General features: G+C 39.6%; 3 protein-coding genes across 4 annotated transcripts; 2 read left to right on the forward strand and 1 right to left on the reverse strand.

The window, feature by feature from the left end:
- Window positions 1–207: 207 nt before the first annotated feature.
- Window positions 208–2,167, forward strand: LOC134794953 (small integral membrane protein 20). The gene is made up of 3 exons (XM_063766825.1): window positions 208–427; window positions 662–718; window positions 2,041–2,167. Exons 1-3 carry the CDS (start codon window positions 313–315, stop codon window positions 2,091–2,093), a joined length of 225 nt encoding a protein of 74 aa, XP_063622895.1. The 5' UTR covers window positions 208–312; the 3' UTR covers window positions 2,094–2,167.
- A 3,867-nt stretch (window positions 2,168–6,034) lies between these two features.
- On the reverse strand, window positions 6,035–22,184 carry LOC134794927 (WD repeat domain phosphoinositide-interacting protein 4-like). Of its 2 annotated transcripts, XM_063766785.1 has the most exons (8): window positions 21,993–22,184; window positions 20,587–20,661; window positions 14,748–14,925; window positions 10,147–10,318; window positions 9,224–9,435; window positions 8,429–8,589; window positions 7,421–7,506; window positions 6,040–6,181 (listed from the first exon to the last, which is right to left on the reverse strand). In XM_063766785.1, exons 1-8 carry the CDS (start codon window positions 22,045–22,047, stop codon window positions 6,152–6,154), a joined length of 969 nt encoding a protein of 322 aa, XP_063622855.1. In that variant the 5' UTR covers window positions 22,048–22,184; the 3' UTR covers window positions 6,040–6,151. The 2 variants fall into 2 exon arrangements, with proteins under 2 accessions (XP_063622856.1, XP_063622855.1); XM_063766786.1 differs by lacking the exons at window positions 14,748–14,925; window positions 20,587–20,661; window positions 21,993–22,184 and adding an exon at window positions 14,542–14,716 and having other exon boundaries at window positions 6,035–6,181.
- Window positions 22,185–22,348: 164 nt separating this feature from the next.
- On the forward strand, window positions 22,349–26,081 carry LOC134794935 (uncharacterized). Its single transcript, XM_063766801.1, has 5 exons — window positions 22,349–22,505; window positions 22,625–22,706; window positions 23,792–23,960; window positions 25,036–25,129; window positions 25,710–26,081. Exons 2-5 carry the CDS (start codon window positions 22,642–22,644, stop codon window positions 26,045–26,047), a joined length of 666 nt encoding a protein of 221 aa, XP_063622871.1. The 5' UTR covers window positions 22,349–22,505; window positions 22,625–22,641; the 3' UTR covers window positions 26,048–26,081.
- The last annotated feature ends 454 nt before the right edge of the window (window positions 26,082–26,535 follow it).

A 26,535-nucleotide genomic window follows, 5' to 3' on the forward strand; every position in this document is an offset into this window, starting at 1 on the left:
AAAATATGTAGGCACGAAGGATTGATCAGTTTCATCATCCATAGAAAAATTGTATTTCGCGCCATTGTCTACTGTCAAGTTGGGTGTGTTTCAGTATAGCTTCAGCCCACTCGAAGAAAAAACCCATCGGACGTTTTAATTTTTACTCTGCGACTCGAACAGTTTTAATACCTTGATGTTGACGTTTCAATGACAAATGACATAACAAGTAAAACAATCATTTTGTCGGTAAAATACTATTTTTGGGAATTCCATTGCTGCTTTAGTAAAACGTATGAACTAAATTAGTAAGAATAGAGATCACTAAACAATATGGCATTATTCAAAGGTTGGCGGTACGCTGCCTTCATCGGAGGTTTTGTGGGAATGATCGGACTGACTCTGTACCCAATTGCATTTAGCCCAATGATGGATGCTAGCGAATATAGTAAGTTTTTAGCAACACAATGTTTATTTTACAAGTTTTGCCCACGTAGAATCGAATGCCCTGTTAAAAAGAAACTAGGAGGAGAAAACATAGACATAACCTGACTTTGTAGGTCTAACAAAAGTTTAGTACAAGCTTTCTACCAGATTTTTCGCAATATTTTAGTTTTGTCGCAACCTACTCAATAAATATATTAGTGAAGATTGAAATATATTGTATCATTCATTGTTTTAGAAAGCATTCAAAAGGAAGCTAGAGAAAATATCAAAATTGAAGACATTCAACCTGGTAGTAAGTATAAATTCATAATTTAAATATTTTGTTCTCAGAGCATATCATATCAGGAATGATAACTTTAGGCTGCACTTCCACCAGAGATGTACGAGTAAGAAGTGAGGGATGTTTGTTTGTTAAGAACCAATAGAATCACTTCATTTGTTTTCCTTGCTATGCATCCTCGACCTCGCACATCTTTTATGGAATCGCAGCCTTATCCTCAATGCTAGTAAAATTGGGTAATGTCATGTGGGGTAAGACAAACAGTTTTTTTTAGTGATCCAAAAGACTCGAGCCCTGTGAGCCTTTTTTTAGGGCTCGCCTCATTTCTTAACGCCTAAAAGGCTAAAAGCCTTTTTTATTTCATTAGTAAAATAGGCTTTTAGCCTTTTAGGCGTCAAGAGATGAGGCGAGCCCTAAAAAAAGAGCTAACAGGGCTCGAGTCTTTTGGATCACTAGTTTTTTTATTTTCTCAGGGCAAGAGCAACAGTATGAGAATTCCCTACAAGTGTCTTGCCCCAGTTAATTATATTTATAATCTTAGAATGAGTGATAAAACCAATGGATCTAATCAAAGTATTCCAGTATTCCTTTTAAATTAGTGTAAAGTCAATGTGGCTAATTCCGTCATAGGGACTATTCCATTCACAAGCATATATTTCTTTGATTTTCCTTCATAGGAAAAAAAACCCATTTGCTTTTGATTGCTGAACCTAAAAGCAGTCGCTGCTTCGACATAAATTTATCAATTTTGTTTGTTGTTGGAGTAAAACGCTAATGGACGGAATAGTCCCTATGACAGAATTAGCCACATTGACCTTACCTCCATTTCTGTCACTAGAGTATTGCAAATTCACAGGAATTTGTTACCATAAATATAGGAGACTTTATAATTTTTCTAAAGAAGCCCTTGGTACATCATCATCATCATCATCATCATCATCATTTCAGCCTATATACGTCCCACTGCTGGGCACAGGCCTCCTCTCATGCGCGAGAGGGCTTGGGCTATAGTCCCCACGCTAGCCCAATGTGGATTGGGGACTTCACATACACCTTTGAATTTCTTCGCAGATGTATGCAGGTTTCCTCACGATGTTTTCCTTCACCGAAAAGCTAGTGGTAAATATCAAATGACATTTCGTACATAAGTTCCGAAAAACTCATTGGTACGAGCCAGGATTTGAACCCGCGACCTCCGGATTGAAAGTCGGACGTCATATCCACTCGGCTACCACCGCTCTCCAGGATTTGAACCCGCGTCCTCACCTTTGGTACATATTGTGCAATAATGATATTTATATGGAAGATTTTATATAAGTATTTTTTATTTTTAGATATGAAAGTGTGGAGTGATCCCTTTGACCGCAAGAAGACTCAGAGCGAGTGAATATTATGTGTTATGTTGTAAATAGTGTAATTATACTAATTATGTTAATGTTGTTGTATTAAAGTTTAGTTAATAGAATGATATATTATTTATTTATGGCCTCACTTTGTTCTATTCAAATAATTTCATATTCAATTCAGGTCAAAACTTCAATAAAAGATATAAGTCCAGCATGAAGTTTAGGTAAATAAAGTAAAACCACAAGTTAATATAAAGAAGTTTTTATTTTAGAATTTCCAAAATAACCTATTTGGGGACCCCGCGGAGCTCCCTAAAACTTTGTACAAAACAGTGGAGTCCCTGTCGCATGCAATTTTGTAAAAAAATAAGTGTCCTTGAAACTCCAATTGTATTTACATTTAAAACGTGCTTTTCAAAGCATTCAAGTAAATCTAGTAAATAGTTCTTGGGTTAGTACAGTCAGCAGCAGAAGTTGCTAAGCGGGCGAGGTGTTCAAAATGATCTTGACGCAACTTTATTGTTAAGAGAATAAGAGCGTGTCAAGGTAATTTTGAACACCTCGCCCGCTTAGCAACTTTTGCTGCTGAATGTACTTAGACATAAAAACAGTAACACTCTTAACTGTCCATGGGTGGACCTTATGCTTTTGTAATAAGGTTTACGAACTGTCAATTAACAGTGTCGGCCATGGTACTTGGATATACCACTCCCAAGTTGTTGGCTATCAAAAAGTTGCTAGTCAGTCCATGAAGTCTGCAGCGGACCAGCAGCACTGACGTCCTCAAATTGACGTCCACTGACCTCCCCACGCGGTGGGGAGCGACCCGCCACAGCCGTCGCAGCCGAAAGGCGGGCACGGCCTCTCATACCTCTCTATTAATAGAGAGGTATCGAATGATATACAGCAGCGGTCTGCAGCGGATTTGATAGCCCACGCAGTGCACGTGTTGTTTTAAACGTCAAACTTCTATGAAATTGTGACGCATAAATGTGTCGCTTAACTTCAAACTCGGATAAATCCATTCGACCCTCTCAGCAAATATCTGCCCTATTACCTTTTCTTAATACCAAAATCGCATAATCTGACAGATGGATTTACCTGAGTTTGAAGTAAAGCGACTCAAATGACAATTGCACTGCGTGGGCTATCAAATCCGCTGCAGACTTTTGTTGGTCCGACTCTATGCAATGTATTTTTTTTACCATTTGAAGAAAAAATCATCATAAGTATATAGGAGTTACCACAAATAGTGATCCAAAAGACTCTAGCCCTGTTAGCTCTTTTTTTAGGGCTCGCCTCATCTTTTGACGCCTAAAAGCCTATTTTACTAATGAAATAAAAAAGGCTTTTAGCCTTTTAGGCGTCAAGAGATGAGGCGAGCCCTAAAAAAGAGCTAGCTGGGCTCGAGCCTTTGGGTCCCTAGCCACAAAGCTACAGCCTGGCAAAAAAGAGTAGAAATTTAAAGTGGCAACACTGTGGTGTCGTCGCTTTCAAATCAATTTATATAAGAGAACGGGACGACACTACAGTGTTGCCACTTTTTAATTTCTACTCTTTTTTGCCAGGCTGTAACAGCATTTGATTACAATTTCTTGATACAATTGTATAAAAACTATAATAACCAACCATATATTTACATAGTCACAGTAATATACCTTGAAAGCGAGATAATAAAGAGGATAGTGGTCGACAGTGTCTCCATACAAACGTATTCTCTATATAATGTTAATATCCAGAGAGGAAAATGGTGGCTACGTTTGTATTGGTCAGCGGTCACGTGAACGTCCCTTTTCCTCTTAAGGTCTTCTTTACACTGTCGTTTTTGACCGGCAATTTTTTAATTGTAGGGTGGTATTCCACCTGTCCCGTATTTGATCAAATGTGCAATACGTCTCACTCTCTCATTAAGCATGTGAAGCATGCAGTGAGACGCAAATACAAATTTCATTAAATATTGGACAGGTGATACCACCCTAAGATGCATTTTAAAGAATAGCTGGTGAAGAATAAGAGTGTATAAATGACGATAGAATGTGTTTTACAAATGAATAATAATAATAATATTCACAAATAGGTACCTACTTAGTGATTGCCAATGAAACAAATAATAAATATTTCTGTTTGTCTAAAATAATTTAAAAGCCAAAGTTTAATTTTCTCAGTTTACCATTAAAATGAGCAAATGCAAGGTACAATAGAAAAAAAAATATTTGAGCTATGTTGAGATTGATGAGTAAATATAAAGTCTGTCAAGCCATTTCTGTCAATAGAAAAAAGCGGCAAATTTAAAAAGTGTAGGCGCGAAGGGTTATTCGTTCCATGGAAAATTTGAATTACGCGCCTTATTCTACTGACAAAGTTGTTTGACAGGCTATAGTTTTTAATTTATTACCATGAACACAGATTACAAAATAAAAAATAAAAACTGATTCTATATCACAATTTTTGGTTTAAACTAAATAAAAATAACAAAAATGATTATTATAAGTAATTAAATGTTTGCAAGGAAACATTCAAATACCATTCATTCAACGTGTTACATTATTTGCAAATCTTTTAAGAAATATCGTCACGTTTTTCGAACCTCCATTTTATTAAAAAAAAAATCTTAGAAAACCGTGACATCTATGAATCGTTGTCAAAAATGAGTATGAAAAATGGGAATGCAAAAGAACTAAAATATGGTATAATATACGCCTAAGCCACTCATTTAATCATTCAATTACATTCCCTTAAAACCCATTCATTCAAGTTTTCGGTCACTCATTTTTATTGCCATAGCGAAATAATAGAGCTTGTCTTTTATTAAACCTAACTTTAAAAGCCCTAGATCACATGTTTACATTAATCTAAACATAGGTTTTCTTCACTATAAAAATCGAAAACCCTATGTGTTGTTTTACATAGAACACATTTTTGATAATTATTAAACAACTATATATATTATTTAGAATTGGTAGACACATTAATAATTTACAAGAATTTTATATTATAGTGTAACTTAAACTAGAAATATTTACACAAGGATTATGGAATAAAATATTTAAAAAAATCTACTAGGTTACTGACATTCGTATAAAATTAAAGTAAATAAATGGACACAATTTGTTTAAGGGCCAATTAGATCCAGCCTTGCGATAGGGTCCGATGTCGGGTCCGATCAAGAGTCGTTTTCCGTTTTACGAAATATCAGCACATCGTTAACAATATTTAAAATGTAATAAAAAAACAACGGGTTGCATTTCGGGAGTGCCGGCAGAAGTGAAAACTCAACGACATTGTAACTCAAAATATTAATAACAGCGCCATATAGTGCAAAATGTCTGCAGCACTATGTATAATTGAGGTTAACGCCATCTAGCGTTGTATCGTCGCATTACTTGAAACCCCTAAGCACATCACTGTGACTACTACTGGTACTACCGTTATATTAATACCAGTTTGAGGGAAACTCACTAGATGGCATTTAAATCAAAAAACAATGACATTGTCCGTCACACATAACGTCACGCAAGCGCCCTGCGCCGCCTAAATGAAACAGCAGGCTCAGGCATACATTTTCGCCGCGCGGTAGAAAGAGAGGAGAGACGCCTTACGCTGTCTCGAGTTTATCATTTTTTCCCCACCTCAAAAACTGCACAGCGCCGCTAAAAAGAAGTTTACACTTCCAAAATTCAAATGGAAAAATATCAAACATTTAACATTTTGGCAATGAGAGACAAAGTAATTTTACATGTAAAATATGTTAAAGATGTTCTAGTATTTCGTGAAACGGAAAACCATTATTGATCAGGGCTATAACCGCGAAAATCGAAGTTCGTCAATTGCGGGCATTTTTCTCTGTCACTCTAATTACGTCTTATTGAGAGTAAAAAAGAGAAAAAAAAAATTGCAAACTTCGGTGTTCGCGGTAGGCCCCCTGGCACGACGTCAGGCCCGTTAGTAAGTGTGGATCTAATTGGCCAATTACTTATATAATTGCAAAGATTGCACACTTATCCGATCATCTTAAATTATGACACTTACGGATTTACTTAGTCTGCGGTTTTCACTTTATATTTATAAACAGTTTTTGCCAAAAATATTGTAAGCTGTATCATTGCAGGAACTCGTCATCATCGCCCACCTGAAAAAAAAGAGGTTCACGTGAAAAAAAAAATAGAAAAATTACTATTTGTGGCGTTCCATGCCTGAAGGGTCCTTATGTCTCATGTGCATAAGGACCCTTCTCTGTGAAAAGCCACGTATAATCGCATAGTAAACTAGCCATTTTTGAGCTAGCCTTAGCGTACTTACTCTATACCAACAGTCTGGAATTTACAAAAAATAATCAACCCCTAGAGACTTACGGATGCGATTCAATTCTAAATTTTAAATCTCATGGACCTCATGGTCTTTTTTGGCTTGCAAATTTAGAGCCCTGGGACTCCATATGCGATGACCCGATGAGAAAAAACCTGCCAAGTGCGAGTCGAACTCACGCACGAAGGGTTCCGTACCATTACGCAAAAAACGGCAAAAAATCACGTTTGTCGTATGGGAGCCCCACTTAAATATTTACTTTATTTTGTTTTTAGTATTTGTTGTAGCAGCATCAAAAATACCTGGTGACAGATAGACAGATGGACGGACAGCGGAGTCAGGGTCCCGTTTTTACCCGACTACGGCAACGCAAAAGGAGGGTTATGATTTTGACCGGTATGTATGTGGGTATGTATGTATGTATGTTCATTCATTCGATTCACGCGAATTAATTCGATAGCTGAAGTATATAGATGTGTGCTGTACGGGCCTTTATACCTATTTCGGTACCTATAGTAATTCGGGTTCTCAAAAGTTGACGTCTGTATACCACAATTTATGTGGCGTTGTACAAGCTGGGTACGATTTTTGACATTACTATAATAATTAATTAGAGTTAGACTGAAAGTCTGCAACGATTTTGATAGCACACGCCGTGCAAGTGTTATTTATACGTCATCATATGATAGAAGTTTAACGTTTAAAATTACACTATCAAAATCGTTGCAGTCTTACCTCGGTCTGACTCTAAGTACAACTATTTTGACATAGATTATAATGTAATGTGGTACGTCCCACAAAAAAGGAAAAAATATTTAACCTTTTGAACACCAAACGGCGCCTCCATTTGCCGTGCCACTGACGCCACGGGGGTAAAATTTAGTTTTGTGAATAAATAATGCCAACATAAAAGTAGGGTGTATTTCAGTACATTTTCATCAAAAAACGATCGACGTCAAATGGCGTCTTTGGCGTCGTTATCACGATTTTGCGTTGACGTCGATTGCCGTCTGCGGCGTTCAAAGTGCTAACATAGATTACAACTTAGATATTTTTAACTTACTTGCATGAAGTACTCGAACTCGCTCCGATGGCAGCTGCCCTCGGCCGAGAATGTGAACTTGTGGAACGTGCCGTCTTCACATATCACTGGAAAAAGGAAAGTGTCCTGGTTACTTCATCATTCCTTAGCAGGCGTGGCTCACTCCGCGATTTAGTCGCGTCGCTACAAGTACATGCGGCCCACACCAATTTTGGTGTCTAGCAGTAGTGGTTGCCGCGCACCGCTACGGAACGGACGCCTGCTCGCGCTTGCGCCACCTAGCGGTCATGTCTGGCGTGATAAACGCGTTTTGTTAGAGAGATCTAGTGAATCTTCTGTACCTAGTACCTACTATTATTTATTGTATGCCCTTAGGTATTCAGATAAAGTTCGCCACGCTGGTAATGGAGCAATTCCGGAGTCCCGACATCGAGTCTCGTCTCGCCCGAGACAGTTATTTTTTAAAACATGATGAAGAACTTCAAGAAAAATCGGTCAAGTGCGAGTTGGACTCGCGTTTCAAGGGTTCCGTACATGTATTTTTTTTAAGTGGAACGTGAATGAAATGTCTTTAAAAAACCCGTAGAGGTGGGATCAAAAACTAAGTAATTAAGTCCGACTCACGCTTGACTGCACATTTTTAATAGGTGTCATCTATAGGTAAATAACTATTTTGTGTATTTCAAAATGTTAGACCCAGTAGTTTCGGAGATAAGGGGGGGACGGTCGGACAGACAGACGCATGAGTGATCCTATAAGGGTTCCGTTTTTTCTTTTTGAGGTGACGGGCATAGTGACAGGCGATAAAAATGGAACCATGCTGCCACCGCTGGTCGTCGGCACGGCGCTGGCGGCGTCAGGCGCGTATTATGTACAAAATTCGCAGTCTTACAAAATCGATGTTTGACAGATAGGTAGGTACTTAATCACGCTGTCCTTCTACAGCATCAGTCTCCTGAGGAGCAGGGTACCCTCGGCAAACGAGCAGACCCGTCCGGTAAGCAGTCCCCGTAGCCTATAGACACTCACCGACAGCCTGGTCGTCCCCCGCGAAGGCGCACAGCGCCCTGGTGTCGGGCGGCGCGCTGGCGGCGGCCACGTGCGCGTAGCGGCCGCGCGCCGCCCACACGTGCAGCGTGCCCTTGTCCGACACGCAGCACACCAGGGTGCCCCCGGGGTTGAACTTTATACTGTCATCAAAATTAATCATCATCATTCTCTTGCCCTTGTCCCATTCACTTGGGGTCGGCGCAGCATGTGTTTCTTTTCCACACCTCTCTGTCGCCCGTTATTTCATCATTCACTTGCGTTCATTTCGTATCACCTCTCACAATAAATTATCAAAATTAATCAATATATGAGCGTTTACATTTTTTTAAATCATCTTATCTCATGCTTAGAGCATTTAGTGACTGGAGACGCCTTGGCTGACAATTTCTGTACAAAACAGTCTGCCGATTTTTGCGGGGGAGGGGCACGTCAAATGTATGACTATTTGTACATGATTTGTACGTAACGTCAAAGCCATATCAGATAAACGTCAGTCCAAGTTTGCACAACTGTGCAAGGTTTTCGGCATAGGAGTAAGGTCTTAAAGGCGACTCCAGTTATTAAATGCTCTAAGTTCATTAGTTCATGCTGTTCATGCCAAGGGGCCTTCAAAGAGATGTGATGAGCTATTTATTTAATTCGAATTCATGTACAAACAGCAACACTCCTAACTGTCCATCGGTGGACCTTATTAGAAAAGGCATAAGGTCGTCCGATGTACAATTAACAGTGTGCGCGATGGTACTTGAAAAAAAAAACAAAAATATTTCTTACCAATATACATTAGCATAGTCAGAGCCCCGCCTCAGTTCGTGCAACATTTGCTTCGACGCGGTGTCCCACAGCCGTATGATGGTGCCCCTCGCCGACGCCGTAGCCAGCTTCGCGCCGTTGGCCGAGAGACCTAGGCACACTAGCTCGCTCTGGTGGCAGCCTAGGACGGCTGGGGAGCTCGATTGGGCACCTTTTACCGCCCGGGACACATCCTGGAAAAAAAAGTTGTATTAATGTTTTTTACCTAAAACTGATAGATTGCCAGCTCAAAATAAACCATAAATGTTGTTTGGCGCCTTACACTGATTTATAAATTTGGTTTTGCATCTCAAAATGTTTCATAAATGTTGTTTGGCAGCTCAAAATACAACATAAATGTTGTTGGGCATCTCAAACTGTCATAAAAACGTTGTTTGGCACCACCAATTGTCTTATAAATGTTGTTAGGCACTTCAAACGGTCTGATAAATGTTGTTTGGCATCTCAAACTGTCTTACAAATGTTTTTTGGCACATGAAACTATCTTACACGTGTTAGGTATGTACTTACCATAAATGAGTCGCTTAACTTCGAACTCGGGTAAATCCATCTGTCAGATTATGCGATTTTGGTATTAAGAAAAGGTAATAGGGTAGATATTTGTTGAGAGGGTCGAATGGATTTACCCGAGTTTGAAGTTAAGCGACACAAATGTTGTTTGGCATGTCAAAAACAGTTATTTTTTTTTGGCAAATCGGCTCTACAAATCGCATTTCTCCACCGATTCTCGTGAAATTTTGTGAGCAGGTTCAATAATTATATAGATTTTTTGTCAATTAAGTTTTTAGAAAATTTTCATAATGGCGCGTAACTGGGAGATAAGAGGTCTATAGCTTACATAGCCACTATTAATTATGGTAATAGTTATAAACTGATGAGCTTACCAGCAACTGCGCTGAGCCTTTCCTCGGCGCAGGCGCGGCCAGCAACGCTGCCCCCGGCTCGGTGGCTAATGCGCACAAGGGCCGCGAGCCGGCTGGCGTCCGCACTAGCGCGACCCGCTGCAGTGACGGCAGAGACAGGACTTGTATGCTCGAGGACAACACTACTGCCACTCTGAAAAATACATGTTTTGTATTAATAACTGACTTCACAAAATAGTTTGAAATGTCTTCATTTTAAGGGTAAAAACGGGACCCTATTACTAAGATTCCACTGTCCGTCTGTCACCAGGCTGTATCTCAAGAACCTTGATAGTTGACAGTTGACATTTTCACAGATTATGTATTTGCTATAACAACAAATACCAGGGGTGCGAAACTCCTGAGATCGGTCAAACTCGGCTCCGCTCGGCTCAGCATTGCTCCGAGCAATTATTAGGGTTGGCACCACTTGACTTCCTTCTGTGTGCACGACCACAGATAAGATAATCACTTGAATTTTGACAACCCTAAATAGCCGAAAGGGATAGTGCCATATATTAGAAAGGGATAGCATGATTCGACCCTGAACCGCTGTCAAACTTCGGTTTTGTAGGAAGTTTCCTTTCTGTACGGTAGTACTATTATTTATTCTGTGCAAATACTAAAAAGTACGGAACCCTCGGTGGGCTAGTCCGACTCGCACTTGTTCGGTTTTTTGATCTTCATCAGCAGTTTTACCAAATGATGCTGTCCGAAAGTAAATTCTTGAGCTAGTATAAAAAATATCGATAAAAGTATCACTGCAGTCACAAGGCAGTCACAGTCTATTAATGACAAAAAAAATCACGCCATACGGCACAACATAGTGATACAACAGTAATATTAGAAGACCTGTACAAGTACTATTTTTATACCTGGACAAATAAACGAATTTTCATTTTTGAAGTGAAAACTTCTTTAGTGGCGCTGTGCACTTTTTGTGATGGGGAAAAAAATGTTAAACTCGCGACAGCTTAAGACGGACACGTGACCTGATCGAAAAACTGTTACAATGTCATTGAGTTTTCACTTCTGCTGGCACTCCCGGAGTGCAACCCGTTTTTTTGTAGGCGCGTTTATAATAATTGAAGATATCCCTCAATTTCTTCAGGATCCCATCAACAGATCCTGACTTAATGACAATGGGACCAACTGTGATGTATAGGCATTTAAACACAAAAATGATATTCTAAATCGGTCCAGCCGTTTTCGAAATATAGGGGAACATACATAAATCAAAGTAAGGTGCAGGGGGGCACTTTGAGATAAAGTTCGCCGTTGTACTTTTTACTAATATGTAAAAATAATTTACATACAAGATATATTCAGTGAACTAAACGAAATTAATAACTAGTTTAAATCTAAAACAGGCCCTTGAGGCATTGTACCAAGGATGCTGGCGGCATTTCCTCGCTGTATGTTATTTTTAATATGTATTTTTGTACAACAGAGTTTACTACTACTACTATTACTAAGACTAAGAATCTCCTCCATAAAAATCTTGAAGTTTGTTTAATATGCAATAAGTATGTTAAACGTTATGTGTGTTATCATCTGAATTAAAAGTTCATTTGACTCAGGTGGTGCGATACATGAATAATATGCATGACTTAAGGGTAGATAAGTCCGCAAAGTGTTTATTCTACTTATAAGTAACTATATATATTACAATAGTAATGTACAGTACACTTTAGATCAATGAAAATGAGTCACTTCGTACAGAAATGTATGTCTAAAGTTACTAGATTTCGTTGGTTTTGAGTGTACGCGATCTACACGTGCTGTGGACATCCTAGTGTTTAGTGATAACAATAAAATAACAATAGAAATGATAGAAACACGTTTATCTATGATTCCGTTTCAAAACACGGTCTCGACTATAGCCATCATAAATATCTGTACTAGACAGGTGCTCGAAAACATGTAAACACACACTATAAGTACCTACTATAACACCATGACAATAGATTCGTGTATAAATATGTACGTATACTTACCTATTGATGATGCCGCTATCTTAAAAAAATATACATTTGTGACAAATTTCAAGAGAACACATTCAATAGAAAATATCTGAACAAATTATTTAGTAAGAAATACTTACCTATAAAGAAAGTTACTCAAATCCCATTCATTATTTTAGATATTCATCCACAGTCTTGGCAGTTTACAGCTACTAGACTAGTTGTCAAATAGGTACTAACATAACGGCCATTTAAAATATAGGCAAGTAAAATAAACAATGTATATACACACAATAATCAGGCCTATTTCCCGGAGGGGTAGGCAGAGACCACGGATTTCCACATGCCATACGATCCTGACATACCTCTTTCGCTTCGCTTTAAATAGGTACTAACATAACGGCCATTTAAAATATAGGCAAGTAAAATAAACAATGTATATACACACAATAATCAGGCCTATTTCCCGGAGGGGTAGGCAGAGACCACGGATTTCCACATGCCATACGATCCTGACATACCTCTTTCGCTTCGCTTTAAATAGGTACTAACATAACGGCCATTTAAAATATAGGCAAGTAAAATAAACAATGTACATACACACAATAATCAGGCCTATTTCCCGGAGGGCTAGGCAGAGACCACGGATTTCCACTTGCCATACTATCCTGACATACCTCTTGCGCTTCCTTCATTTTCATAACATTCCTCACACACGCTCGCCGGTTTAGGGTGCTCTTGACCTGGCCTTTCTTAAGGATAAACTATTTAGTTATAATATTATATTGTATTGAGACTACTAGGTTATTCGGCTAAGGTCTTCTTATCTTATCGGCGCTTTTTACGATGAAGCGTGAGCGACGTGTGTGAAAAATCAATTTACAGAAATACCAGTCATACATGTGCCAGAGAAGCATCGTCAGCCAGGTGCAGTCGGCGTGCAGTTCCCATACAAGTTGCAGTCGGGTCGCAGTCAGTCTGCACCGGCCCTAAATAGCGTAGAATCGTTCAATGTGACCACGACTGCTCTGCCAAGAGTAACCCGGCAAAACAGAGAAGAATTTTTAGTCAATGTTTTTTAGCCGAAATCAGAGGCGTAGTTAGAAATAAAACAAGTGCGAGTCGGACTCGCCCAACGAGGATTCCATACTTGTTGTTATAGCGGCAACAGAAATACATCATCTGTAAAAATTTCAACTAGCTATCACGGTTCATGAGATACAGCCTGCCCAGCCTGGTAACAAACAGACAGGCGGACAGTATAGAGTCCTAGTAATAGGGTCCCGCTCCCGTTTTTACCCTTTGGGAACGGAACCCTAAAAAGTGAGCACGAACAGAAGATTTTAAGTCCGTAATCCCCCTAGGTCCCACACAATGAAGTAATAAACGCAGTAAAAAATGCTAAAATAGTAAACTGTTAAAATACTAACTGAGTATTTGAGACAAGGAATCTTTGTTACTAAAAACTGTTTAATAATACAAAGATTCCTTGTCTCAACACAGGCAAAGTAAATCGAAGGCCATCTGAAGGCCTGCTACGATTACGTCTAGATTAGGCGTTTCAAACTTCCGAGTATGCATTTTGCATATAAAATAGGCGTTTGAAACGTGTAAGTATAATATTAACACAAGCTTTGTTTTTGCTAACGCTAATATAAGGTATATTTGAGTCTAAATACTTCAGAATGTTATTTAAGGACTCTTAAGTTGTAACAATACTGTGTTAAACAACTAACAATGTAATAAATGTTCGTATTAAGTGAACCGTTTTCATTTCTCTTGGGTGTACAAGCTTTGCAAACAGCAATCTGGATCAGAACTTTTTGGTAACGAACACGAATGATGTTTATTCGGAAATACATATTTATATGTGACGTCCCACGGGCAAAGGTACCTTATGGCGGTTGGCGCTTACGCTATTATTAACGCCGCTCCAATATTATTGCGGCGTTATGCGACGTAAGCGCCGGCCGCCATAAGGCACCTTTTTCCGTGGAACGTCACATATAACAAAGCGCTATTTTGTAGTCGCTAATAATTTCATCATGCAGATTATAATCCCCGCTACCAATGCCAAATACGTATATTTTGAGGATTTTTACCACTACGCATCACGCAATGCTGCGTAGCTGACATAATTTATAATTTTAGATGCGGTACTTTATTTACCTACATATTTTATGGTGGCTTTAATAAATGTGGTCGTGGGTTCGTCGATTCGAACTCCGGTACGCAAATCAATACAACAAATACACACAACAATAAATACAAATCTCGACTTGGCTCGCCACTCTACCAGGCATCATGAGTGGTCACCATACTGCGGCCCGTAAATCTGCCAATTCAGTCCGCGTAAAGCGGAGGACTGGCTACGGCCCTCTGGTCAAAAATTTTACCACCAGAAAACACTCACTTATCTCGACGCGCTCGTATCGCCCGTATCAGCGACTTGAAGAGCACCTCGGCCCGGAACGCCCTTTGCTGGTCGTCCAGCAACAGCAGCGCGCATGGCCGCCTCGCCTTGACCACTAGGAGCCAGTTGGCGCGAAACATCATCTCGCAGAGGGCCACCTCGGCGAACTCTGCCTAGAAATAGGCTACAGATCTAGTAATACTCACTTGTCTCGACGCGCTCGTATCGCCCGTATTGGCGACTTGAAGAGCACCTCGGCCCGGAACGCCCTTTGCTGGTCGTCCAGCAACAGCAGCGCGCATGGCCGCCTCGCCTTGACCACTAGGAGCCAGTTGGTTCGAAACACCATCTCGCAGAGGGACACCTCGCCGAGCTCTTCTTTGCCTACAAATAAACCATAAGACAGAATAAATAATAGTACGAAGAAGGTCCACTCTCTAAGAAAACGCGTCTATTAAGACAGATATGACCGCAAGGTGGCGCAAGCGCGAGCAGGCGTCGCGTTCCGTAGGTGCGGCAACTACTACTCGCGAGCAGGCGTCGCGTTCCGTAGGTGCGGCAACTACTACTGCTAGACACCAAAATTGGTGTGGGCCGCATGTACTTGTAGCGACGCGACGAAATCGCGGATTAAGCCCCGCCTGCCTTAGATCAAAAGTAAGGACAGAGTACTTAACGCTTAAAATATTCGAAGTACATATATAAAAGGGACGCCATTTCTTAGAGAATCTTAGAAGCTTCTGGTTTGACGACCATAATACCTATTATAAATACCACTTCAGTCAAATCTGGATAACATGGTAGACAAATAAAGATCAAATATGCAGATTGGCAAAACGGAAACGAATATATATGTCGTAGTCAGATCGTATAATCCGCCGTATTACATTACGGCTAGCCGTTTTCAAAAACAGGGGCGTTTTGAAATGCGGCGGTTCGACGATTAGCCGGATTGTCATTGCGATACGTTCTTCAATAAGACGGCCTACGTTTAGCCGCATCGTACTACTATTTTAGATTGTAGAGTGACCAGTTCTTTCGGTCGCCTACGTAACCGGAGTGTTTGCAATTTAATTTATTTTTACCATGGTCCCACCGCACTACACGTGTTTCTTTTCCAAAACATTTCCTTCACAACTTAAATAGACGGAGCCCCGCAAGCGGGGCTCCTATTTCTGGGCGGTTTGCCCTTCGGGCATCTGAAGCTACCTAACGAACCTAACCTACTTACCTACCTACGCTTTTTTCCTCAAAGTGTAATGTTTTCACGGACGTCTCACTAAATCAATAGGTAGGTAGGTTAGGTTCGTTAGGTAGCTTCAGATGCCCGAAGGGCAAACCGCTCAGAAATAGGAGCCCCGCGAAGCGAGGCTCCGTCTAGTTAAGTTGCGAAGAAAATGTTTTTTGAAAGGAAACAGTCCGACGAACTCCAGATTTGATGGACACCCCAGCGTTTGTCAGGCAGCGCCACAGGTGTTAAAAATGGGAACTAAAAACTGTCAAAGCGGCGGCTAATGACTCGCTGTATTACATTACGGCTAGCCGTGTTGAAGAACGTATGGCGCCGAATACATTCCGGCGGATTCTCATTCAGCCGTATTCAATCCGGCTAATCGTTAAACCGCCGCATTTCAAAACGCCCCTGTTTTTGAAAACGGCTAGCCGTAATGTAATACGGCGGATTATACGATCCGACTGCGACATATACACCTTTAAAACGTCATTAAATTTGATGATTCAACTGTGTTAATAGCAAAATATTACGTAGGTTAGAATTGACGCATTTAAATATTAAATACAAACAAACATGATAAAGATAATATATTTATGGATTTACCTTCACGATTTTCGCTCAATCGTGTAACCAAATATGACTTTTTTACAAGCTTTTTATTGACTTTTAATGTACCTAAGTATGTATGTACGGGCCAAATCTTGCAAGTTAAATTTGACCCACTTCCCAACTTCCAATGAAGCTGAAAATGTGCATACATAGGTGTGTAAGTCGGGTGACAATGCAATATTATGGTACCATCGAGCTGATCTGATGATGGAGATAAGAGGAGATAGGAACTCTGTGATGAAACAACGCAACCTAATTGTGTGTAAATTGTGTTTAGGGTTTTTAGAACAGTCTCGATGAGCATTAGCTGCCCGTGGTAAGAAAAGTACAGTCAGCGACAAAAGCTTGTACCAAAAACGAAAGTTATTCCGTTAATATAAATTGTAATGTCAGCCATCTTTGTAGCTGTCTGTACAAATGTCTCGCATTGCCTTGCCCTGCATACTCACAATAAAGAGCCGTGTCAGAAATTAGCTAAGTGTCAACGACCGGCTATATTTAGCTTGGCACAGATATTTTCAATGAAGTGTTATCTACGCGAGTATCTGCGCATTGGATCTGTTAATCACGTAATGAATTCATATGGTGGTTGTTAAATTAGTTAACTTTGTAGCCCTTTGTGCGCAGCAATTGGCCTATAATATATTTATATTTTTTTTATAATATAAAAAATATGCAAACCAATCAAACGTTACTTGTAGCAGACTACTGACAGCTTGACATTTGGGGCACCATTTCGTTATCAAGTTCATTCCTGTTTGACAGTATGCTGTATTCAGTGTGCATGCTACGCCTCACCCACACACCAGCATAGCCTACATATATGTACAAGCGCATGTAAGTGTTACTTAAGTCAGAATATAGCCATACTCTCAAGCAGTATACTCCAAACCAATTCAACGCCCCACATTACATGGCGACCCTGCCAGTGCGGTCTTGTGCTGCACTGGCGGCGCGCTGCGCCAGAGAACATCTTTCTTATATCAGGGAATAATACCTAAATTAAAATATGGTTCATGTACACTCACAAAGAGAGAGAGAGAGAGAGAGAGATATTTCTCTTTATTAATTTACTACTTAAACTTGCAATTCTTAAATCTTATTACAATGCGATAAGGTCTACCATGGTCAGGTACAGTCACCTGCGATACTAGATTACACAAAGAAGGCCGCAAAAATATCTGACACGATCTTATTTCTAGAACCATAAGAGCGTGGCACATATTTTTGCGACTTTCGAAGAGTAACATATTATTGCAAGTGACTGTACACGCAGTAAATAAAAACTCCTCTAGACAAACCCGGTCAATAAGACCTAAGTGCATTTGCATTAAACTTTACTTCGCCTAATGAAGTTGTATATTTTTATAGACAATACTTAATGCAGCAAAAGGTAGAATCAATAATGTATGTCAAAAGTAATCAATAATGTATTTTTCAATAGTAACAGACATACAGCGTGTTTTTAACGTTTACCCATAATCTGAATGAGCTTCATCTATGTCTGTGAGGTGAAATAGGCTGCCTTTCCACAAATAGATTTGCGTTCAAGAAATCTGTACGGTCTTTTTTTGCTGGTAGAATGAAGGATTTCTAGTAGTGTTAAATTTAGTGTATATAAATTATTTCTTGTATGTATTATGTGTATTAAGTATATTATGTTCACTGTATGTATTATATTGCGTAGTTGTAGGTAATATATGTATGTCGTTGCTTATGTATGTTAAATTTCACATTATCTTTAGTGATTAGTAGCACCACCCACAATCTCTTTGCTTTGCCTTAAGATTGACTGGTAGAGAATGCTTTTTGACATTAAGTCCGCCTTTTGTACGATAAGTTTTCTTTTGTGCAATAAAGTTTAAATAAATAAATAGGAAACAGGACCCCATACACTTACGAGGTTTAAAAAGTTGTTCATTACCACCTACATATAGTCTGTCAAGCTATTTCCGTCAGTAGAAAAAAAGCGCCAAAAAAATGTAAGCGCGAAGGGTTATCGTCCCATAGAAAATTTGAATTTCGCGCCTTATTCTACGACAAAGTTGTTTGACAGACTATAACTATTTTCTCCATAAAGTATGGCAGAACGTTAAGCACCCTGTATTATCTATTCTAGTTTTAAACAACTATTGACGTCGAATATATGCGTCAAGCGATTTAAAATGGAGATTATGCACACCACAACACAATTCCATCGGTAAACATACCTACTCAATACTCATAATTATAACAAAGAAAAACATTGCACAATACTATTTTTTATATAGGAGGCAAAACGAGCAGCCGAATCGCCTGATGGTAAGAAAGTACCGTCGCCCATGGATATCTGCAACACCAGAGGAGTCGCATGTTCCAGAATCAATTGTTTTGATTTTGAATAAAAAAAAAAATTGTATGTGTGACTTTTGCTGGTGACTGTACTTACTTAAATTATCTTAAGGCTGTCTTTGCACTGAGGTGGAGGTGGGCGGAGAAGAGGATCCGCTGGGTCTCAACCACTGCTATTGGTAGATTCCCGCACGTCTCCGCCTCAGTGGAAAGGTAGCCTAAGATTTGGTTCTGAACTAACCTAGTTTCTACAAAAAAAAAAACATACTATCCGAGTTAAATTGGTATCAGGAAATCGGGTCTTGTGTTTATTATTAACACGACTGACAAAGATCTTGTGGTCAATTCATTTGATGCCAAAAGGATAGAAGGATTTACTTTCCATTTTCGGTATTGATTCTTATTCATATAAGATTAAGGTCGAATTTAGATAAGCTTTAGAAATAATGAAGCGTTTTCCTCAATAAAATGAGTAATTTCGCGAGTGATGCATGACCCTAAGTTACCCCTTTTACAGTTATGATTTTGAAACTAAAAACAGAAAGATACCTACAATAAAGGTTAACAATGCTACTAATATAGACTCCGCAACCATTGGAGGAGCATTGACATTTTAATAACTAGCGATCCGCCCCGGTTTCGCACGGGTTACACAAAACCTTAACAAATTATACACCTAAACCTTCCTCAAGAATCACTCTATTGATAGGTGAAAACCGCATGAAAATCCGTTCAGTAGTTTTTGAGTTTCACATGCATACACACAAACAGACGAGGCGGGGGCTTTGTTTTATACGGTGTAGTGATTAATGCGGGGCTTAGTGCCAGTTGCACCAACCACATTTGACAGACTGATCAACGCCAGCCGGCGCCCCCCGGCACTTTACTATGAAACTTAACATACATAACAATTTTGCGAACTCTTGAACGATACGAACAGTTTCGTGCAACCGACCCTTAGACTAGCAAGAACTTGCATGCAATTCACGTTACATTGCCGGCTAGTAAGGTAAACTGCATTCAAAAGTTTGATCAGATACCGTAATGCAATGAATACTGCATGCAAATTCTTGCTAGTCCAAACCTCGCTTGATAGATTATAATTTTAAATGGAAGGACAATTAAATTACTTAAGGTTTAATCAATAATTAAACTGACTGCCTACAAAAAGGCATAATGATAGTGTCTTTGATCTTTGGAAGCTTACCGCATTACTTATTTGTAAAATAAGTTTTTGGCAAAAATTTCATTTTTGGTACAAGCTTTTATCGCTGACTGTACTTTTCTTACGACAGACAACTAATACTCATCGAGACAATTCTAAAAACCCCTAACACAATTAGGTTGCGTTGTTTCATCACAGAGTTCCTATGGCCACCTCCTGTCTCCATCATCAGATCAGTTCAACAGTACCATATTATTGTATTGTCATCAGAACTACATCAACTACATACAGCTGCCAATTTTCATGACGCTACGATCCTTCCTACATGCAGGTTGACCTAATAAAAGCTTGTTAATAAAACAATTCAAATTGTTTATATTGTGATTAATGAATGAAACCCTCTACAAGTCTACAGCATCATGGTTAACAGGTAGACTGAAGTCCCAGAAATCAGACTAATCCCAATAAGGCCTAGTTTCCCCTATGGGTTGGAAGGTCAGATGGCAATCACTTTCGTAAAAATTAGTGCCTACGTCAAATCATGGGATTAGTTGTCAAGCGGACCCCAGGCTCCCATGAGCCGTGGCAAAAATGCCGGGATAACGCGAGGAAGAAGAAGAAGAAAATTCGATTCATTTGACTTAAGTATTTCAAAAACAGGCAAACTGATTGGAGATGGTTGGTTAGAACTAAAGTATAAACTTACTGTAATGCGCTTTCTCCACGAGCGGTTCCACATTGTAGACGCGCAGGCCTGATGTGAGGCAGCAAGTGAAGCAGCCTGCAAAGCAAATTATAAAATGAGAGTGACAGCAAAGAGTGGAGAAGAGTGGCCCACAACAGACCCCAATGGAAAGAGCTAGAGGAGGCCTTTGCCAAGCGGCACACTGAGCTTAGAGACATACTCTAACTCAGAACAAAAGGGCTTAATAGATAGATAGATAGACACCAAAGCCAATCCCTACTATAGTCTGTATCTTTAGGTGTTTAAATAAAAGTAAGCAAACAATATGTACATTTTCGGGTAGTTATAAAATTTATTGGTTAACCTACCAAATACAAAAATGCCTGGATCAGTCACTGAACGAGCTCACTTTAACCTACATTATTTAATCATGTAATGTTTTCATCTACCCACGATTGGCTTAAGGAGCCATTTGAGGATAGATTTTGTTTACTTTTATTTAAATACCTAAACAGAGATATTATAAATGTGGAAGTAACTCTGTCTTTCTGTTACCTCTTCACGCTTAAACTACTGAACCAATTTAGAAATTTGGTATGTAGATAGTTTGAGGCCCAGGAAAGGACAGATAGTTATTATCAATCATCATCATTCAACGCAAAGTCGCAGGCAGATGCTAGTAAACTATAAACCTCACAAGCTCCAACAACTTTATATTTTTTTGGAAACTACATAAGACAAAACAGAATCAGTTTTATATGCTAAAATAAATATATGGCATCTGGATGAGTTATTGGAAGTCTGTTGTTGGTAGGTATCCAAAAATATTAGTTACATCGCTTTATAACTCTAGTCTAAAACAAATAGAAAACCTTTCAAACACTTTATTTGTAAACACTGTAAGTAAGTGGTAACATATGGCATGCTAAGTTATAATTTATAGTAGCAAATTAACAATAGCCTCACAGGATATAAAACTGGAATAAATATGTATGTGTCATAGAACACAATGAAATAAATTAACCTTGATTCATCTAACGCGTTAGCGCGCTCTAACCTCATAAGGAACCTAAACAAAAATACATAACAATAGTTTCTTGACGTAAGTGAAGTACGTAAACAAAGATAGTTTACACACAAGTGTGTACCTAGTGTGTAACAAACTTCAAAACAATAGTGGAGCAACCGAATGCGCGTGGGTAACTAAAAATAAAAACACGTGGAGTGTATGATGTAGATAAAGTGTGGCGTAGCGTTTGCAACCAAATACCATCTCAAACTTCAAGATGTATCGTGTAAGACCACGTTTTAGGACACACTTAAAACATTCACACACTCATCACGCACCAACCTATCACCAGAACATAAGAATAACCGCATTAAAGAACAAAGAAGGTGATCGAACTAGGAAGTGTCACTTCACAAACCTTGGTCCTGGTTAAACCCCAGGCTAGTTATCCCGCTGCCGCTCCGCCGCGCCATTGCTCTTTGACAATGAATTTATCATAAACATCGAGTTTTTTTATCAGTGGACATTTTCACACGAATAATTTAATACGCACATTTATTATGTACATGTTCCCTGTGTGTGATACACAGCTGATTTGATGACTGATGACAGAAAAACATCGCGGTGTTTAAAGCGTGTAAAAATGGGTGGCAGATTAAAGTTGCCAGTGTATTAATAAAAATAAAAATAAAAATTCAAGAAGTTCGAAAATGAACTCATAAATTTTGTGTAAAAAACATGGCATACAGTGACATTGATTGTCATTACAAAAAAAAATATAAAACTTCAAAAATGTTGTCGTCTTCCCTGTTCGAAGAATTTATCACACAGATCAAGTTTTTGGCCTCAAAAGTCATTCTAAATTATGTAGGGTGCTATTTAGCAAATATAGTATTAATAAACTTGAAAAAAATTAACTTATTTATATAAGGTAAGTATTGTTATAGTGGGTTTCACAAGCCGTTTGTTTCGCTGGTTTTTCTTATATGACGTACCTAGCTAGTTTTTTCTTTTACCTTTATTAACTACTTATAGGTACGTTATTTTCAGAAAAACGTAAATAAAAAATGGATTTCTCAACAACAGTATCAAGCGATTACCAATGGCCCTTTCCAAAGCCCATCATAGGAAAGTAAGTACACTGCGCCTTCAAGTTTTCATTAGCAATGCTTTAATAATGTAAATTACGTCCATAGTTTATTAGGCGCTACTCTTTTACTTTACCATTTATATTTACAGAAAATATGTAACACGAAATAAAGCTAGATAGATACATTTCCTTATCAAGGAACTTATTTACTTCATTTTTTATTTTTGTGTAAACACACATACAGTTACAGGCCGCCTATTGCCAGTATTGCCTAGGTAACCACAGAATAAATAATAGTACTACCGTACAGAAAGGACACTTCCTACAAAACCGAAGTTAGACAGCGATTCAGGGACGAATCATGCTATCCCTTTCTAAGGTATGGCACTATCCTTTTCGGCAATTTAGGGTTGTCAAAATTCAAGTGATTATCTTATCTGTGGTCGTGCACGCAAAAGGATGTCAAGTGGTGACAACCCTAATAATATGCTCGGAGCAATGCTGAGTCGAGCGGAGCCGAGTTTGCCCGAAAGGAGGAAGTGTCTCTCCACTGGTAATACGAGTATGAGTGGCGTAAACCACATCGAAAGGTTATTAAATAAGAGACAAATAAGCATTCCCAGTACTATTTAAATTGTGCTGAAAACCAATACATCGTCTACAGTAAAGTGGAGTCCAGACGGAATGATCAAATCGACCGATTTGATCAGAAATGAAATTGGCGTCAATCTCCAATTTTAGATTTATGGTGATATTTGAACCTTTTGAATAAATAAAAAATCCTCCAAACGAAAATACTAGCGTCACTAATTGCTAATCTTGCGTCCGCACCGCCATTTTATCGGTAACGGCTCCTCTACACGATGGGCCAGCGCCGGCCACTCCAAGGGACGCAGCCATGCGGTAGAATGAGATAGCAATATCAATATCACTTGCTCCCTCTAACGCATAAATGCGTCCCTTGGAGTGACCGGCGCTGGCTCATCGTGTAGAGGGAGCCATCGATCCTAATCGGTGAGCCAAATTGGCGTTTGCGTCCGCACGGCCTGATTTGATCGGACAATTTAATCAACTTGGCGAAAAATTGGCCTATCTGGACTGGGCTTCAGTTTCACGTATCTTTCTAGACCATGCGAGCCGCCATCTCCGGACTCGGCGCCGCCGATGCGGCCAGCGCCCGTGGCGCCGTACTGCCACTGCGACGCCCACTCCTACTCCCCGAGGGTGCAGCAGTACCAGCAACTGCTGGAGAAGGAGAAGAAGCTGTGCGAGGACTATGAACAGCTGCGGAAACAGGTTGGTTTTACAAATTTATTAGTTGTTGCGAACGCAACCTTTTATTTGTATAAATTCGCAATACATTCCTAATGCAGTCTAAACGCAGCCGTCGGGCTCGGCTAGTATTCGAAAGCTTTTTCTAAAGCACCAATAGGAGCGCCACATACCCTGTATCGCGGCCAATTAAAGGCCCCTGTACACAATGGGCCAGCGCCGGCCACTGCAAGGGACGCATTTATGCGTTAGAGGGAGCCAGTGATATTGCTATCTCATTCTACCGCATGGCTGCGTCCCTTGGAGTGGCCGGCGCTGGCCCACTATGTATGTTATGTGTATGTATGTCTTAAGATCGGTTTTCCTAGGATATAGCGGCCATCTCCATACTAATTAATACGCCTAAATATGGATGTCGTAGTATTTGTATAGAGACGGCCGCTATATGACCGCACCGCTATCCTAGGAAACTAGAGCATTAGAGGCACCAAAATTTACACCACCTTTTGTACTGATCAAATATTGCAAATCACTCTCTCATCAGCCTCGATACCAATAACACACAACTTCTGCATTTAACCGTTTAGTCAAGAAACCCTTGTAAACCAGTACTTTGGAAGATTATATCAGTTCACTAAGAATTGAAGCTTTTATTTGAGTCGTCGAGATCCTGACCTGACCTGCACGGCGGCTACATTAGTTATGTTTAGTTTGAAAAGTTCATGCCAAAAGTGGTGGGGTCTTTTATTATGCAAACAAGCATACGTCCCGCTTGACGGTAAGCAGTTACAGTCCACCCTTCAATATATTTATTAAAAAAAAAAAAAAATTATTTAGAGGTAGGGTAATTCGCCAGTGTAACTGGCCGCTGTAAACTAAAAATGAATTCTATTCACCTATAAACAGAAATAATTTTAGTATAAGGCGGCTAGTTATTGATTCGGTCATAAACCTTATACAAATAAAATGAACTGTTTATAGGCGAATAGAATTCATTTGGTGGCCAATTACTAAGGCTGAGGTATACGGTAACCTACCTCAGTTTCACTCGAGGAAACATCAAAGGTCCTGTTTCGCCTAACAATATATTTTGTTGCAGATGATAGACGTTACAAATGACATATTGGACCATCCATGCGACGATTTGGACAGCAAAATGACAACAATATATAAATCAACATACCAAAAAAGATGTAAGTCCCAATTTTAACAATAACCCAATTGATATTTAAAATAGATTCACTTCCCAACTAAGCAATTTTCTCAGTGTACATTCACCTGCAATAATATGTTACACAACGAAGCGCTGGTGGCCTAGCGGTAAGAGCGTGCGACTTTCAATCCGGAGGTCGCGGGTTCAAACCCCGGCTCGTACCAATGAGTTTTTCGGAACTTATGTACGAAATAGATTTGATATTTACCAGTTGCTTTTCGGTGAACGAAAACATCGTGAGGAATCCGGACTAATCCCAATAAGGCCTAGTTTCCCCTCTGGGTTGGAAGGTCAGATGGCAGTCGCTTTCGTAAAAACTAGTGCCTACGTCAAATCATGGGATTAGTTGTCAAGCGGACCCCAGGCTCCCATGAGCCGTGGCATAATGCCGGAATAACGCGAGGAAGAAGAGGAACAACGAAGACCGCAAAAATATCTGACACCATCTTATTTGTAGAGCCATAAAAGCGTGTCACATATTTTTGCGGCCTTCGAATAGTACCTAACATATTATTGCAGGTGACTGTACAGCTCTTCAGGATTTTGATGTTTTATTACAGCATTCCCAGTAACAGAATACAGAGCTATAATGGCCGCCTCCCAATCACCCGCCCCCGTTCCGATGGAGAGCAACCGTCTTGGAGTCCTACGCTGCTACAAGGACCCGACCAACTTCTCAGAACCCCCGCCCATTGTCAGACCAACTATCGAACCAGCCAGAGAAGTCCACACAGGAGTTTCACCCAAGTCCTTCCAGATGTATAACGCGGACTTCCCAGGGAGGACAGAGTACCAGGATACTTATAGCGCCTCCGCTAAAGCTTGCTGGAGGTCTATGCAGAGGTATAGAGAGCCCATGCCGTCCACGAGGAGACGGGCGGATGATACGTGCGTGTAGTTTGTTAAAGCAATAAATGTTAGGGAAGACTAAACGATGATTTTTCTTTTGCAACGAGATTTTAAAGATTTACCTATTGATTTACCTGTTGTGTGAAAAGTAGAATGCATTCAGACTGCTTTGAAATGAGCTGCCATAGTATGCGATAAAAATATTCCATCTATTATACCTTGTTACTGCAATAAGTAGCATACGAAAGTTTAAGTCGATAAATTTCGATACCTTCTTAACCTTATGGTGCCACTGGTGCAGTAGGTACCTATACTTACCTACGTTCACCCAACAGAGTTTTTGAAAATTCGTAGCGCTTTTTTTTAGTTCACAATACGGCTTCAAAAAATATTAGTACCTAATTTTGAGGCCTTTATTCTCTAGTGCATATTTGAGAATTATTATGTTACCGCATATCGTCTTTTTGAACTACTCTTCCTTCCTACCCAACTTCGTAATTCAATTACAATATTTTTAGAGTAATATTTTTCCCTTTT

This window comes from Cydia splendana, chromosome 11 (genome assembly GCF_910591565.1).
Source record: "Cydia splendana chromosome 11, ilCydSple1.2, whole genome shotgun sequence".
Classification (NCBI taxonomy): domain Eukaryota; kingdom Metazoa; phylum Arthropoda; class Insecta; order Lepidoptera; family Tortricidae; genus Cydia; species Cydia splendana.

Coding starts and splice junctions, on each gene's coding strand:
- LOC134794935 (XM_063766801.1), top strand. CDS start 22,642: ATGGATTTCTCAACAACAGTATCAAGCGATTACCAATGGCCCTTTCCA. Junction 22,707..23,791: donor CCAAAGCCCATCATAGGAAA/GTAAGTACACTG, acceptor GTATCTTTCTAG/ACCATGCGAGCCGCCATCTC. Junction 25,130..25,709: donor ATCAACATACCAAAAAAGAT/GTAAGTCCCAAT, acceptor GTTTTATTACAG/CATTCCCAGTAACAGAATAC.
- LOC134794953 (XM_063766825.1), top strand. CDS start 313: ATGGCATTATTCAAAGGTTGGCGGTACGCTGCCTTCATCGGAGGTTTT. Junction 428..661: donor GATGGATGCTAGCGAATATA/GTAAGTTTTTAG, acceptor TCATTGTTTTAG/AAAGCATTCAAAAGGAAGCT. Junction 719..2,040: donor TGAAGACATTCAACCTGGTA/GTAAGTATAAAT, acceptor TTTTATTTTTAG/ATATGAAAGTGTGGAGTGAT.
- LOC134794927 (XM_063766785.1), bottom strand. CDS start 22,047: ATGGCGCGGCGGAGCGGCAGCGGGATAACTAGCCTGGGGTTTAACCAG. Junction 14,926..20,586: donor CGTGGAGAAAGCGCATTACA/GTAAGTTTATAC, acceptor GTTTATTTGTAG/GCAAAGAAGAGCTCGGCGAG. Junction 7,507..8,428: donor GGGGGACGACCAGGCTGTCG/GTGAGTGTCTAT, acceptor TCCTTTTTCCAG/TGATATGTGAAGACGGCACG.